The following is a 15,940-nucleotide window of genomic DNA, read 5'->3' as shown; positions in this document are numbered from 1 at the left end:
TTTGAATAAAAAATACACTAGATGAGACAATGAAAGTGAATGAAAGACTTTTATTGCAAAAAGTAACAGAGTTATGTGAGCAATGGAATCCTTTACATTTGTCTTGGTGGGGAAGAGTCCAAACTATTAAGATGATGATTTTACCTGTTGTTTGTTACCAATTCGGGATGATACCAGTTTTTTTTCAGGGGTCTTTTTATAAAAAAATTGAATAGTATTCTTACTAAGTTTATTTGGCTGGGTAAAATTGCAAGAATTGCCTTAGTGTCTTTACAAAAGCCAATTAAGGAGGGTGGGGTAAATTTTCCAAACTTCTATAGATACCATCAATCTTATATTATGCGCCAAGGTATGTATTGGGTCCTCCCAGAACTCATGGAAAAGCTACCAGATTGGTTATGGTTAGAATGGAAGCTCATGTTTCCCATTAGGCTTCATCATCTTCTCAGTATTAAAATGCCTAGGATACGTAAAAACAATAGAATATTAATGGACACATGGAAAACTTTACGTTATATTAATAATTTAACACCTCTTCCAATTCAAAAATCAACGTATCAAAATATATGGCTAAACTCCAGGATCCAAATAGGCAGTTTTAAGATTGTCTGGAAGGATTGGATTCAAGCAGGTATACGAATCTTAAATGATGTCATTTCTAATGGTAAACTGCTGGATTTTTCACAGTTGCAATATAAATTTGACCTTGATAAAAACAAAGTTATAAATGGTTGCAACTGAAGCAGGCTATTCAGGCAGGGTTCCCTGAATGGAAATCTCTTAATAATCAATTTAGTTTAGATTTCTTATGCTTTCAGGCAGACTTTCTGGGTCACCAGGCCGTACAGTGGTATAAATTATTATCTGGCTATTCGAATAAGAAACCAAAGACTGGACTTAGAGATATTTGGAGCATTGAGATTAAGCTTCAAATTAATGCATTTCAATGGCCACGTATTTGGTCTTGGAGGATGAGATGTACAAGGTCAGCGTCTATGAGGCAGACATGGTTTTTCCTGTTGCATAGAGCACTCTGGACCCCTGTTCGTTTATAAAAATTGGATTGCTCTAAGTCTAATAGATGTTGGCATTGTCATCTCGAGGCTAGAACTTTAGATCATTTATTGTTTCATTGTCCATTTATTAAAGCTTTTTGGCAGTCAATTTGGAATCAAATAATTTGTATGCTAGAAAATCATGTAGCAATGTCATATGACACAATTTTATTTGGCATGTCTATGAGAGCTAAAAGCCAATTATCTGCTAATAATAATAAACTTTTAATGATTTTAACAAGAGTTGCCATTCAGCAAATAACATATAACTGGAAAGATTGCACAAGATTAAATTATTGTTTTTGGTGGAACTCGGTGTGTCACTTGTATAAAATGGAAAGAGCGCTTGCAGTTCAAAATGGATATTTTAATAAATTTATGGATGTGTGGGGGCCATTAATTTAAGGTATTATAATGAATAATCAGCATTTTTCCCTACTTACTTAAAATATATTGTTTTGTGGGTGGGGGGTGGGTTTTGTGGTTTTCATTATCAAATTGTAAAACAAATGATCTAAATTATTATATGATATATATTATATTTGAATATAATTTTTGGGAGGGTGGGGTGGGATATAACCTTTTTCTCGAGAAATTGTAGAGTTTCAAGTGATGTTGTATATTAAATGATGATTATATTGTACACTTGTTGAAAGATTTAAAATGAATAAAGATTTATTAAAAAAAAAAAAATTGTTTTCAACTAAATTTCCAAATTTCAGACAAACCTCTCCCCCCGCTTCACCTCACATTAACAGCTTTACTCACTGTGACCTGTGCTGGAAATGTTCTGCAGCCTGCCTCAGCTCTTTTACAGTAGCTGGTAAGAAAAGAATCATTGACTCAAGCTAAGAATGTCTCTTCAACGCTGATCTTCAGGCCGACGGTCAGACACAGAGCCTGATCGTACCCCCAACCCTGTGGACCGATGGATGCGCATTCAGAAGGGGGCGGGGGGAGGTGAAAGTACAGGGCTTTCTGGCTCCGCGGAAAAAATTGAACTGAGGACCACGAGGTGGGATGCGCCCTCTAGTGGGCAAGAAGGCATGCACATGCGTGGTGCAGTGTAGCAAACTTGAAACTTCAATCAAGTTTGCTTGAAAAGCTGTCCGCGCTGGGGCTCCGTCGATGACGTCACCCACATGTGAGAATATGCTGCCTGCTTGTCCTGGGATAACCCCTGCTCGGCAGTGGGTAAAGAAGTGGAGACAGCCCTGAGCAGGCTGGCTAACAGGTGCCGCCAGGGATTGGCCTGTCAGCTGCAGACCATAGTCTGCTACTTCTCTCTGCAGGCAGAACTGAACGGGAAAGCTCCGAACACTGAAACACCGAGAACTATGAAAAACACCAAGGAAAACAAGAAAACCGAGAGCTCGCTCACGTGTAGAAGGGGGAACTTGCAGGTGGCAGCAGAGCTCCCTGTGAAGTAGAGGAGAATCAGAGAAAAAATCTGGAGTGGATTCCATCTGCAGATGGTTCTTGGCCATTGGGAGAGAACCCACTTGTCTAGAATGACTCACTTATTGCACAGGAAATAATTTTATTTTCTGTTTTGTGATGTCAGATTTGAAATGTGCATCATGTCAGATTTGAAATGTGTATCCTGCCAGAGCTGGTGTTAGTGAGCATGAACTAGGACCTAACAGAGAAAGGAAAAGTCTTCTTTGTTTATTTTGTCTACACCACAGTGCTGGCATGGGGTTGGAGAGGACAAAAGGGGTGCGGTGGGTTAAGGATATTTTGAAAAAAAAAAAAGCACCCAATTGGGAAGGAAAAGCGAATCAAATCAAAAAATCAATTCAATAGCTAACATATTAAAGCTTCCAGTGAAAGAACACAAGCCTCCACGCAAACTATTTTGAATATCTAACAAATTAACGCTTTTAGATTATTCAATAATTAGCTATTCCTTCACCTTCTTTATAAGCCCACCAATGCTAGATATGCCATTCATGCCAATGTAACACCCATGACGAAGATATTAGCGGTCAATCTATATCTGAATCAAAAACCTACTGTGTCTCCACTTTTACCTAAATCATAAGATAGTCAACTTGTAAACTTTTCAATTAGATCTCTCTATAAGAACAACCTCGTACGTTAGCAGCGCCAATCAGGCGGGGAAGTTAGAATTCTCCGTAAAAGAGATCATCCAATTATAACTATTTCCTAATCCAGCATACTCAATTTAGGCAATACCACACCCATATCAATCACCATATCCCAATCCGTCCTCAAATCTTAATTATCAGCGAAACAATACTGCATGTATTATTTAAATAATAGCACATAAGATGAAAACAAACAGCCATAAGTTCATATATTAAAGTCCTGTATCCAGGGCATTTCCGCCAATTCCACTGGTGACAGACTTGGTCAGGACGGGGTGGACTTTGAGCAGCAGCAGGTACTGGCGGAGGAGCTGCACAGGGAGGCCGGCGGGCCTCAGTCTGTACACCACCTGCATGGTTGTCTCGCTCGGCTCCCGGTCGCCATGTGACCTCCCGAGGGCTTCGCAGAGATGGGGGAGCGGTGGTGCGGGGCCTCTATAGTCACACCTCTAGCCATTCATACAAAACATTAAAGCATCCAATCATTTTTACTTCCTTTTTACTACCTTTGTTCGCTGATTGGGCAAAAGAAATCTTGTAACCAATCACAAAGTAGTGACTTCAGTCAATGAGTTGTGATAGTACAAAGGAAGGGGAGGGGATGAGTTTATAATTTAAGTAATAGTTGGTATTCTTATTAAGTACTATATACTTTTTCAATATTATAGTAAAAGATTATATAATGATACGTTGTATTTACAGTGATGCATGAAGGAATATCAAGTGTGTACTCAATTAAATTGTATGAATTTATGTGATACACTTGTTGTAATATGAAAAATGAATAAAAAACTTAAAACAAAAAATCAATTCAATAGGCAGAATCTAACTGAATTTTTTTTCTCTGAATTGGGCATCACTAGAAGAAATAAATGACAGGGGACAAAACCCGCTATACATTTACTACAATAATGCACGCTTTAGGACAAAATGTGATATTGAATCACAGCAATTCATTTGTATTTGAAATTAGTAATGTTTCTGTTTTTAGTTTTGTTTGTTTGTTTTAAGATTCATTCATTTTTAAAACTTCAATTGTGCACAAAAAGCAATTACTTACCGTAACAGGTGTTATCCAGGGACAGCAGGCAGCCATTCTCACATATGGTTGACGTCATCAGCGGAGCCCAGATGCGGAAACTCACTAGCAGACTTGCTTGAAAAAACTCGAAGTTTCAAGTTGACCGCACCGCGCATGCATGAGTGCCTTCCCGCCCAGCGTAGGGCACATCTCCTCAGTTCAGATAGCTAGCAGAGAAGCCAACCAGGGGAGGTGGGTGGGTTGTGAGAATAGCTGCCTGCTGTCCCTGGATAACACCTGTTATGGTAAGTAACTGTGCTTTATCCCAGGACAAGCAGGCAGCCTATTCTCAAATATGGGTGATCTCCAAGCTAACCAGAATGGAATGGTGGGAGTGTTGGCAATTTAGGAGAATAAATTTTGTAATACTGTTTAGCCAAACTGTCCATCCCATCTGGAGAAAGTATCCAGACAATAGTGAGAAGTGAAAGTATGAACTGAGGACCAAGTAGCAGCCTTGCAAATTTCCTCAATAAGTGGAGATCTGAGGAAAGCTCCTGAAGCTGCCATTGCTCTAACTTTATGGGCAGTGACTCTACTGTGTAGGGGTAATCCAGCCTGGGCATAGCAGAATGATACAAGCAGCCATCCAGTTGGAGATGGTACGCTTAGAGATAGCATATCGCAACTTATTGGGATCGAAGGAGACAAAAAGTTGAGGAGCACTTCTGTGTGATTTGGTGCGTTCCAAATAGAAGGTCAAAGCACGTTTACACTCCAGAGTATGAAGAGCTATTTCTCCAGGATGAGAATGAGGCTTTGGAAAGAAGATTGGAAGAACAATGGATTGGTTGAGATGAAATTCCGAGACCAGTTTAGGGAGGAATTTAGGATGAGTGCGAAGGACCACCTTGTCATGATGAAATACCGTGAAAGGTGGATCAGCAACTAAAGCTTGCAGCTAACTGACTCATCAAGCAGAAGTGAGTGCAATGAGAAAGACCACTTTCCAAGTGAGATACTTCAGATGAGCCTTGTCAATTGGTTCAAATGGAGGCTTCATCAGTTGAGCAAGGCCAACATTGAGGTTCCAAACCACAGGAGGCGATTAGAGAGAAGGTTTGACATTGAAAAGTCCTTTCATGAATCTGGAAACCACCGGATAAGCAGAGAGGGGTTTCCTTCGATAGGCTGATGAAAAGCTTCAATTGCACTGAGATGGACTCGGATTGATGTAGACTTGAGGCCAGAAGTCGATAAGTGCAAAAGATAATCCAAAACAGAAGATAAGGAGGAATGTTGGGGCTCCTTATCATGAGAAAAGCACCACGTAGAAAATCTAGTCCATTTTTGGTGATAGCATTGTCTAGTGGTAGGTTTTCTAGAAGCCTCCAAAATGTCTCTGACAGGTTGAGAAAACTGCAGAGGAGTCAAGTTGAGAGGTACTAAGCTGTCAGGTGTAGAGACTGCAGGCTGGGATGAAGCAGAGATCCCTGACTCTGTGTAAGCAGAGATGGAAAAACTGGTAGAAGGTATGGCTCCCTGCTGCTGAGTTGAAGTAGAAGGGAGTACCAAGGTTGTCTCGGCCACCGAGAAGCAATCAGAATCATGGTGGCATGATCGATCTTCAACTTGACCAGAGTCTTAAGAATGAGAGGGAATGGAGGGAATGCATATAGGAAGAGATTTGTCCATTCCAGAAGAAAAGCATCTGCCTCGAGGCGATGAGGACAGTATATCCTGGAGCAGAACTGAGGCAGTTTGTAGTTGTGGGGAGCTGCAAAGAGGTCTATCTGAGGCGTTCCCCACTGTGAAAAAATGTGATGAAGAGGCAAGGAATGGAGTGTCCATTCGTAAGGTTGCAGAAGACGACTCAAGTTGTCCGCCAAGCAATTTTTTGCCCCTTGGATATAGACAGCTTTGAGGAAGGTGTTGTGGTGGATAGTCCAGTCCCAAACCTTCAGAGCTTCTTGACAAAGGGAGGCAGATTCCGTCCCTCCCTGTTTGTTGATATAATACATGGCGACTTGGTTGTCAGTCCGAATGAGAACTACATGGTCGTGAAGATGTTGGAAAGCGTTGAGAGCCTTGAGGATTGCTCCGAGTTCCAATAGATTGATATGACACCGACGATCCGTACTGGTCCAGTGGCCTTGGGTACGGAGACCATCGAGATGAGCGCCCCAAGCGTAGGTCGAGGAATCTGTTGTGAGGACCTTCTGATGGGGGGGCATTTGAAAAAGCAAGCATCTGGAGAGATTGAAGAGAGCATCCATCAACGGAGAGACGGCTTCAATGAAGGAGTGTCGAGAAAGTGGGTCACAAACCTGCGTCCATTCAGATGCCAGAGTCCACTGGGGAATTCTGAGGTGAAGTCTGGCAAGAGGAGTCACGTGTACTGTGGAGTCCATGTGACCCAGAAGTACCATTATGTGTCTCGCTGAGATGGAAGAGTGGGAAGACACTGTATGACAGAGTTGAAGAGCATCCAGACGTTGTTGAGGAAGGAATGCTCTGAGTTGGATAGTATCCAGAACAGCTCTGATGAACTGTAGATTCTGATAGGGCTGAAGTTGGGATTTGGGAAAGTTGATTTCAAATCCCAAGCTTTGTAGGAACCACGTAGTCATTGGGTTGCTACAATAACCAAAGCAACAAGAGTGATGAAGACGGGTGGTGAGGTAATCAATAATGTTGCAACAAAACAATTCCTCACTCATCAGGGGTAAATCTTCCAAAACTTTCACTGAAGAATTTCTTCTCTTTTAAAAATCCACACAAACAACTGTAGTAATTCTTAATCTTTATTGTATTCACATATTGCTTGCCCCAACTTTAAGGCCCGACGGGCCCTGAGAGTGAGAGGACGTATGAATGAGTGCTCCCCTTGGAACCCTTGAAAAAGTCTTTCGAGGCGAAACGGGTCCCGTCGGGCCTTAATGTTGGGGCAAGCAATATGTGAATACAATAAAGATAAAGATTAAGAATTACTACAGTTGTTTGTGAGGATTTTTAAAAGAGAAGAAATTCTTCAGTGAAAGTTTTGGAAGATTTACCTCTGATGAGTGAGGAATTGTTTTGTTGTATCGCTACAATAACCCCGTGAGATGTTGAATCTTTGATGAGCCAGTCGTCGAGGTAGGGAAATACCTGAAGACCATGATTCCTTAAAGCTGCTGCTACCACTACCAGGCACTTGGTGAACACTCTGGGAGAGGAAGCCAGGCCGAAGGGCAGCACTCTATATTGATAATGCAGATTCCCCACCCAAAATCTGAGGTATTGACGGGAGGCCAGGTGAATGGGAATGTGAGTATAGGCCTCCTTGAGATCCAGAGAGCATAACCAGTTGTTCTGCTCGAGAAGGGGATAAAGAGATGCCAGGGACAACATTCAAAATTTTTCTTTGACCAAAAATTTGTTGAGAGCCCTGAGATCCAGAATGGGCCGCAGATCGCCCATTTTCTTCGGAACAATGAAGTAACATGAGTAAAATCCCCTGTTCTGCTGGTCCAGAGGAACTGGTTCGATGGCATGGAGACGAAGCAGAGCTTGAGCTTCCTGAAGAAGAAGGGTGGTCTGGGAAAGATTGGAAGGATACTCTCTTGGAGGAAGCTCTGGTGGAACCTGAGTGAAATGAAGAGAGTATCCTTCCCTGACGATGGTCAGTACCCAGAGGTCGGATGTAATCGACATCCATCGGTGGTAAAAAAGACGGAGACGTCCTCCTATAGGGGGAAAAGAAGGCAGTCAGAACGGTGGAGGTTATGCTCTGTTTTAAACAGTCAAAAAGGCTGAGTAGCCTTAGGTGCAGCAGAAGGTTGAAGTTTTGTTGCTTCTGAGGCTGCTGATTTTTAAGAGGATGGCAATTGTAAGGAGCCGTCCTCGGAGCAAAACGCCGTTGATAGATAGGAGCAGGGCGTGTAGCTTTGGTAGGAGCTGGCTTTGGCTTAGGTCTGACAATAGAAGCAAAGGATTTTTCATGTTCAGACAATTTCTTGGTGGCTGCCTCGATAGATTCATCAAAGAGGTCATTGCCTGCACAAGGAATATTAGCTAAGCGGTCCTGAAGATTAGGGTCCATGTCAATGGTACGAAGCCAGGCAAGGCGACGCATGGCTACAGAGCAAGCAGCTGCCCGGGCAGACAACTCGAAGGCTTCATAAGATGACTGGAGGAGATGTAATTGGAGTTGTGATAAAGAAGCAAGGACTTCTTGAAATTCAAAGTGCTTTTGAGTATCCAAATAAGTCAAGAATTTTGGTAATAGAGAAATGAGGAACTCAAAATAATAATAATAATAATAACAGTTTATATACCGCAGGACCGTGAAGTTGTATGCGGTTTACAATGGTTAAAAGATGTTACAAATTAATTAGAATTAACAAGGTTAGAAGCTAGTTATTAACATCGCTAGAGATCAGTTATTGTGGAGTAGGATTGTACAGGTTAGTTGCCTAAATACTTCAGGAACAGGTATGTTTTTAGGTGTTTCCTAAATTCCCCATAAGTAGTAGGTGTGAGCAATTGTTCCAGATCTTTGCCCCATAATATCGCTTGATGTTGAGAGAAGATGTTGATGGTGTTTTTTAAATTTACATCCTTTAACCGGTGGGGTAACAAAATTTGAGTGTGAGCTTCTCTTATGTCTGTTGTTTGAGAAAGAGAAGAGGTCAGTTATATATTTAAGGGCTAAACCGAATAGTGCCTTAAAGCAAAAGCATCCGAACTTAAACTTCACACGTGCCTCCATCAGTAGCCAATGTAGAAGTCGGTAGGAAGGTGTTATATGATCAAACTTCTTCAACCCAAAAATTAGCTTGACTGCCGCATTTTGCACCAATTGTAATCGCTGCATATTCTTCTGGGAAATTGCCAGGTAAGCGATATTGCAATAATCTAGTTGACTCAGTATAAGGGATTGTACTAGGATTCTAAATGATGAAACATCGAAATATGCTCTAATGGACCGAAGCTTCCAGAGTAAAAAAACCCTTTCTAACTAAGGAGTCCACCTGGTCTTTCATGGTTAGACTCTGGTCCAATGTTACACCCAATATCTTCATAGTGGGTTGGATGAGATAACTACATTTACTGATGCACAGTGATGTTTTAGTGTTAAATGGGTGTGGCGAAGCTACAAAAAATTTTGCTTCAGTTTGAATTCAGTCATCCATTGCTCCATCGAGTTTAGTACTTCTGTTGCCTTAGGAGTGACTTCCGAGAGAGAGGTAGCGAATGGGATAATGATTGTAAAGTCGTCTGTGTAACTAAATAATTTTATCCCCTGCTGGGTTAGTTGTGCACCTAATGACGACATGTAGACATTGAAATAAGTAATAAAATGAAAATTATAATTGAGGACTTTAGAGGACATCGTGGCATTTTGATAGTTGAGACATCTGAATTTGTCCATAGTTTTCCCTTCCCTTCCGGGAGGAACAGGGGCATAAACCTTGGAAGGATGGGACATAAGAACATAAGAACATAAGCAGTGCCTCCGCTGGGTCAGACCATAGGTCCATCCTGCCCAGCAGTCCGCTCCCGCGGCGGCCCAAACAGGTCACGACCTGTCTAAATCACCAGAAGGTGCCCCCATGCCTCCTTGGTTTCCTAATTTAGTCCTATCTTCCTATCAAAGTCCTAGCCCTCCGGTCTTGCACCTGCACGACCTGGTTGGGTTTCTACATTTATTTTCTGGTTAGCTTTCTCATCTTCAAGGAGGACTCGACTAGCAGGGACTGATGAGATAACTGTGAGTTGTCAAACCCTTTGTGATGTAGTTTTATACTTAAAGTCCAATTTGCCTGGAACAGCCGGTATGGTATAAAGGGTCTCCAGGCATCAACCAAAAGTCTGAGACAAAAGCTTGTAAAGAGGAAGCTTAAGTGACTCTGCCGGAGGTTGAGGGAGATGCATGACTTCGAGGTACTCCTTAGAGTATTTGGAACCAGCATCTAATTGAAGATCCAAGTCAACAGCCATCTGACTAAGAAAAGATGAGAAAGATAGCTGATCCGCCAATGCTTTGCCTCGAGAAGGACTCGAGGATGTCGAGGCAGCCTGGGTCGAAGATGAAACTTCGGCAGGAAAAAAGGCATCAAAAGAATATGGAGACTTGGACGAAGCAATCGAAACCGCTGCATCCTCGAGGTTCGGAAGTGGAGACCTCGAGTGAGGAATCGGCGGTCTCGTCGAAGTAAACTAAACTAAACTAAACCTTAGGTTTGTATACCGCATGCTCTCCACAATGGTAGAGCTCGGCACGGTTTACAGGAGTTGGGATAGAAAGGAACTACAATGAAAGGTTAAAGGTCAGAGTAAGAAGAATATTAAAGGGCCAGAGATGGAGTAAGTATCATATTTTTTAAAATAACCAGGTTTTCAGATGTTTGCGGAAAAGTTAGAGAGAGCTCAGGTTCCGATGAGGGAGGAAGTAGGAGTAGAGTGAGGCTTAGCTGAAGAGGGACGTTCTTTAGAAGAAGAACTATGCCTGGAAGTATGCCTCGATGAAGGCCTCGATCGTCAGTGAGAATGGTGCTTGGAAGCAGATCTCGAAGATCGAGGAGACTTCACCTCGGAGACAGAAGCAGCCGATGCCACCAAAGAATGGATAGTACTGGAGGCTGTAGATTGAAGCTCCAGAGGCTTGATGGAGGAACCTGGATACACTCCCAAAGACTCTGCTCCTTGTATAGAGTGTGAGGATTCCTGCTGAGGCACTTGCAAATATTCTGCTCCTTGCTTCATGTGCTTGGATGCCAGATCAGACACTCGCAGAGACTCTGATCCCTGCAAAGAGTGGGTAAGCTCAGATTGAGGCAAAGGAAGCGGCTCGACCTCACGGGTCCCATATTAGTAAGGAACTGAATGAATTGCTTCTCCAACATGGTCTGGAAAGAAGCCGGCAAGGATGGATCCGCGTCTGAAACCGGACCACCTGCTTTGGCTGGAGGTTCCACCGAGGCAGTGTAAATGTGCTTCGACTTGGAAGTCTTAGGCACTTTAAGCACCACCGCTGGAACTTTCTGCTGAGCTATCTGACCTGAGGAAACAGGGGAAGATACAGCAGGTGTCGTCGAAGAGAGAGCCACTGCAAACGACGAAGGTCTGATGAGGCTCGAAATTAAGCAGGAGGAGTCTCGGTCGAAGGTGAGGCCGAGGGCACCTTCGATGTCGAGGGATCGGAAGAAGAATCCATCCCGAACAGCTTCTCCACCAAAAGATGACGACGTTTAAGGGCTCGAGGTTGAAGAGTAGCACAGCGCTTGCACGACTTCAGGTGATGTTCCGGCCCAAGGCACTTGAGGCATCGACGGTGTGGGTCCATAAGGGAAATCACACGCTGGCACTGGATACACTTCTTGAAGCCTGTGACAGGCCGGGACATAGAAGGAAAAATAGCCGCTGCAAGATCGAAGCCCTTGGGCTTCAGCCGAGCGGCCTGCCCCGGCAGACGGACGGAAGATTGAAAAATTTTTTTTTTAAACTAGAAATAAAGCAAGAACAGCGATTCGTGAAGAAAAAAATACAAACCGCGGTTCAGAGAAGTTAAATGCAGAGAGTCAAAGATGGACTTCTCGGCTCCGCGGAAAACTGAGAACTGAGGAGACGCGCCCTACGCTGGGCGGGAAGGCACTCGCACATGCGTGATGCGGTCGACTCGAAACTTCAAGTTTCTTCAAGCAAGTCTGCTTGCGAGCTTCCGCATCCAGGCTCCGCTGATGACGTCACCCATATGTGAGAATAGCTGCCTGCTTGTCCTGGGATAAGATGATGCATTTACATAAAATATTATCATTACAGCACAATATACCGTATTTTCACTTAGATAACGCGCACCCGTGTAAAACGCGCACACGGGTATATGGCGCAAAAAACACATATTTATGTACATAAATTTTTATATACCGCGCACACCCGTATACCGCGCATGCTGCCCGACTCTCCTTTCGCCCGCCCCGACTCTCCTCTGGAAACCCAGACTCTGTTTTCGCCCGCCCCGACTCTCCTTTCCTCCTTGAAGTCCTGCCCCTACCCTGAAAGCCTGATGCCCCCCCCGATTCACCCCCCCACAGGACCGCTCGCACCCCCACCCTGAAGGACCGCTCACACCCCCACCCCGAAGGAGCGTTCGCACTCCCACCCCGAAGGACCGCTCGCACCCCCACCCAAAGAACCGATCGCACCCCCACAGCCTCCCCCCCCTCCCCCATGGAGAAGCTGTCTACCTTGTTTCCGGATGCCAGCGAGCCAACTGTTTCCTCTGTCGGCGGTCCCGCCCCTTCTCTGAGCCTTGCTGCGCTGCTTTTTCTTACGGCGGTCCCGCCCTTTCTCTGACATCAGAGAAAGGGCGGGACCGCTTGAAGAGGAAGCAGCGCAGCACAGGGCTCTAAGAAGGGGCAGGACCGCCGGCAGAGGAAGCAGCTGGGCTGGCATCCGGAAACAAGGTAGACAGTTTCTCCATGGGGGAGGGGGGGAGGCTGTGGGGGTGCGAGCGGTTCTTCGGGTGGGGGTGCGAGCGGTCCTTCGGGGTGGGAGTGCGAGCGCTCCTTCCGGGTGATGAATCGGGCGTCGGGGGGTGGGAAACTATGTAAAAAAAATTTTGTACAACGTGCTCACGCGTATAACGTGCAAGGGTATGCGCGGTTTGTAAAAACCACGTATAACGCGTGCGTTATATGCGAGAAAATATGGTACTTAATAGAATAAAAACAAGACTTATTTTTTCCCACCCACTTCCCATTAACCAACATCTCATAAAAATATTTGTAATCAACCTTTCTATACTTCTTAACAAATGCCAAATATACCCCCCTCCCCTCTCTCCGGATGTGCATGTTTTCCTCAGTTATAGAAATAAATCAATCTTTACAATATTTAGTTAATGGTTCCCAAACTTCCATAAATTTTTTTATAATATCCCTTCTGAATGGCCATAAATTTTTCCATTTTAAAGATATAACATAGGGAATAATAATTTAATCTATCCCAATTTTTCCAATTCTTTAAAATAAGCTGCATGGTAACTCCCATCATGTAAACAAAAGTTTGTTATTTTTTGCCGAAATTTGACTTTTTGCCCTCATAGATGTTCCAAAATGCCACTGGATTTTTAAAATAAATTATTAACCTGATCCCAAGTCGATCTCCAGAATTTTAGTATCAAAGGACAATAGTATAGTAAATGATCTAACGTCCCAACTTCCAGATGACATCTATTAGATTTGGAACTATCTACTCTATGTAAACAAACTGGGGTCCAAAATGTTTGTTTCATAGATGCAAACATTGTTTCTGTTCTTGTCTTCAGGCTTTTCCTAAAAGATTAATATCTTTTTCTGATTACTGCTTTAATTTTTCCTCGTATTAGCTCTCAATCCAGATCAAGAGCTTCATTACCTCCACAGCTGTGCAAATCAGACTTTAAATATTTTTTCATATTATTAGGTTTGTAAAACATGACAAGCACCAAATGATCTTTCAAAATTCATTCTTAGCACCTAAGTCTTTGCTGTTGTACCTGAGTAAATGAGAGAGACGCATCAGTTTTCTCTAAGATGTAACGTTCACCATTATATCTCCCGACACTGTTCTCTCGCAGCTTTTAGATTGAAAAAAATAGAAGATAAATCATTGTTTAAAAAATTGCAGGAAGTCTTACTTTACAACTGCAAGAGATACAAGAATCTTTTGTAACTTGACATTTGCTTTAGTTTGGTGACTTTTTTTTTTTTTTTACATAATTCTCAAACACCGACAGATCAGATGGGTTTAAAACTATCAACTTACTTCCCTCACCACCATGCAGGTAAAGCTAAAGTGCAGTTTTAGAAGATACTAAACTTCTTTTACAATTAACGTGAGATTGCATATACTGTAACAAAAACATGACTAAATACCAAAGATAGAAATTCATATTCTTACAGTTAAAAGTATTTCTCTAGTGTATATACAGTATATTAGTCTAAACATAACATTTAAATAATGAACAAGAAATTCCAGTACCATTGGCGTTAACTTTGTTTCCAGAATAGCTGCCTTTTTAACCTCTTTAATTTCTCTGCCTTGGGAGTTTGAACGGCGTGATATGTTTTTTGATGTTCGTCCAGGAGATCGAGATCTGGATCGGCTTCGGCGGCGGGAAGGAGAGCTGGATCCAGAGTGTCTTTTCTTGCTTCTAAATGATGAGGTATGCTAAAAAGAAAATCAGCAAAATTAAGTTGAATTTATATCTCAACCGTATGCAACATTATATGACAAGGAGAGTTGAAAATACTGAATATTCATCCAACATAGCCAACGAGTACTAACCAAAATTATTAATTCACTTATTTTGCTGCCATAACACAGCTGAACAAACCACATATTGAGCTGGCTGGCTGGCTGGCAGGCAGATAAAACATTTGCTGGGTCAAACTGGTAGCAATTGCTATGCAGAAGTCCTATGTTTGATTCCAGGGCCATTGGAGCTAGAAGTACTGCAAAGGAAGTATTCATAATCCCTGCTAGAAGTATGGTAGTTATCATTTATCACTCAACAGTTCCCTGCAGCCAGGCTTAAGGTCAACAGTTACACGCTAGAGAAAACTCTGAAATGAAGCCCTGACTAAAGAGAATGATAGCAGATAAAGGCCATGTGGCCCAACCAATCTGACCATCCACATCATCTAAAAGCTCCCACATGCCTGTCCCATGCTTTCTCCAATTCAAATACTTGGAGGATATGCCACACATCTACCACCCTCTCCATGAAGAAGTATCTCCTTAGATTACTTCTGAGTCTATCCCCCTTCAACTTCATCTTATACCCTCTCATTCCAGAGCTTCTTTTCAACTGAGAGATATGCCTCCTGTGCATTTATGCCACAGAGTTATTTAAAATGCCTCAATCATATCTCCTCTCTCTCTCATCTTTCATGCAAAGTATACATATTGAGGTCTATGAGTGTCTCCATATGCAATATAACAAAGACCATTGACCATTTTAGACTCAATCCTGGTTTTATCTTTTTGAAGGTGCAGTCTCCAGAACTTCTAAATGGGGCCTCAGAGACTTATACAAAGGCATTTATCACCTCTCTTTTCCTGTTGGCTATTCCTCTCCCTGTGCACCCAAGCATCTTTCTGGCTTTGAAAGCCACCATTTTTACATGTTATAGTTGTTGAGAAGAATGGATTGAGCTAGGAAAAGGATCTTTCATACATATACTTATAACATGGGGGTGTGAGTTGAAAATTGCATGCAACCAGCACTATATGAAAGCACATTTCACCTCACTTTAAGAAATTAAAAAGCTTTTAGCCTGCCCGCACTGTGCATGCACAAGAGCCTTCCCGTCCAACAAGGGCTCACAGCACCTCAGTTCCGTAAGCAAGCTATAAATCAACCAGGGAAGGATGTAAGAATATCTGCCTGCTGTCCCTGGATAACACCTGTTACAGTAAGTAACTGTGCTTTATCCTAGGACAAGCAGGCAGCATATTCTCACATGTGGGACTACTTAGCTTACAACAATGGGATGGAGGGAGAGTTGGCCATTAAGAAGAAAATAGATTCTGTAACACTGCTTGGCCGAAATTACCATCTCGTTTGGAATAGGATTCTAGAGTATAGTTAGATGTGAATGTGTCGATTGAGGACCAAGTGGCTGCTTTGCAAATTTCATCAGCGGGAGTGGATCGTAAGAAAGCCACTGAGGCTGCCATCGCTCAAACTTGGTGAGCTGTAACACGTTCCTCAAGTTGCAACC

The 15,940-nt window shown here is 42.8% G+C and overlaps 1 protein-coding gene across 4 annotated transcripts in view; it reads right to left on the bottom strand.

Moving 5' to 3' along the window:
- The window catches only part of LBR (lamin B receptor), a 236,878-nt gene that overhangs the window by 184,999 nt on the left and 35,939 nt on the right, over positions 1 to 15,940 (bottom strand). For all 4 annotated transcript variants that reach the window (XM_033936778.1, XM_033936777.1, XM_033936780.1 and 1 more), the window contains exons 3-4: positions 14,196 to 14,384; positions 13,711 to 13,791 (exon numbers count right to left, since the gene is read on the bottom strand). In XM_033936778.1, coding sequence (XP_033792669.1) covers positions 13,711 to 13,791; positions 14,196 to 14,384 — 270 coding nt within the window. The remainder of the gene's footprint in view (positions 1 to 13,710; positions 13,792 to 14,195; positions 14,385 to 15,940) is intronic.

Source organism: Geotrypetes seraphini, chromosome 3, assembly GCF_902459505.1.
Source record: "Geotrypetes seraphini chromosome 3, aGeoSer1.1, whole genome shotgun sequence".
Classification (NCBI taxonomy): Eukaryota; Metazoa; Chordata; class Amphibia; order Gymnophiona; family Dermophiidae; genus Geotrypetes; species Geotrypetes seraphini.
This window is presented reverse-complemented; position numbering and strand designations above follow the sequence as displayed.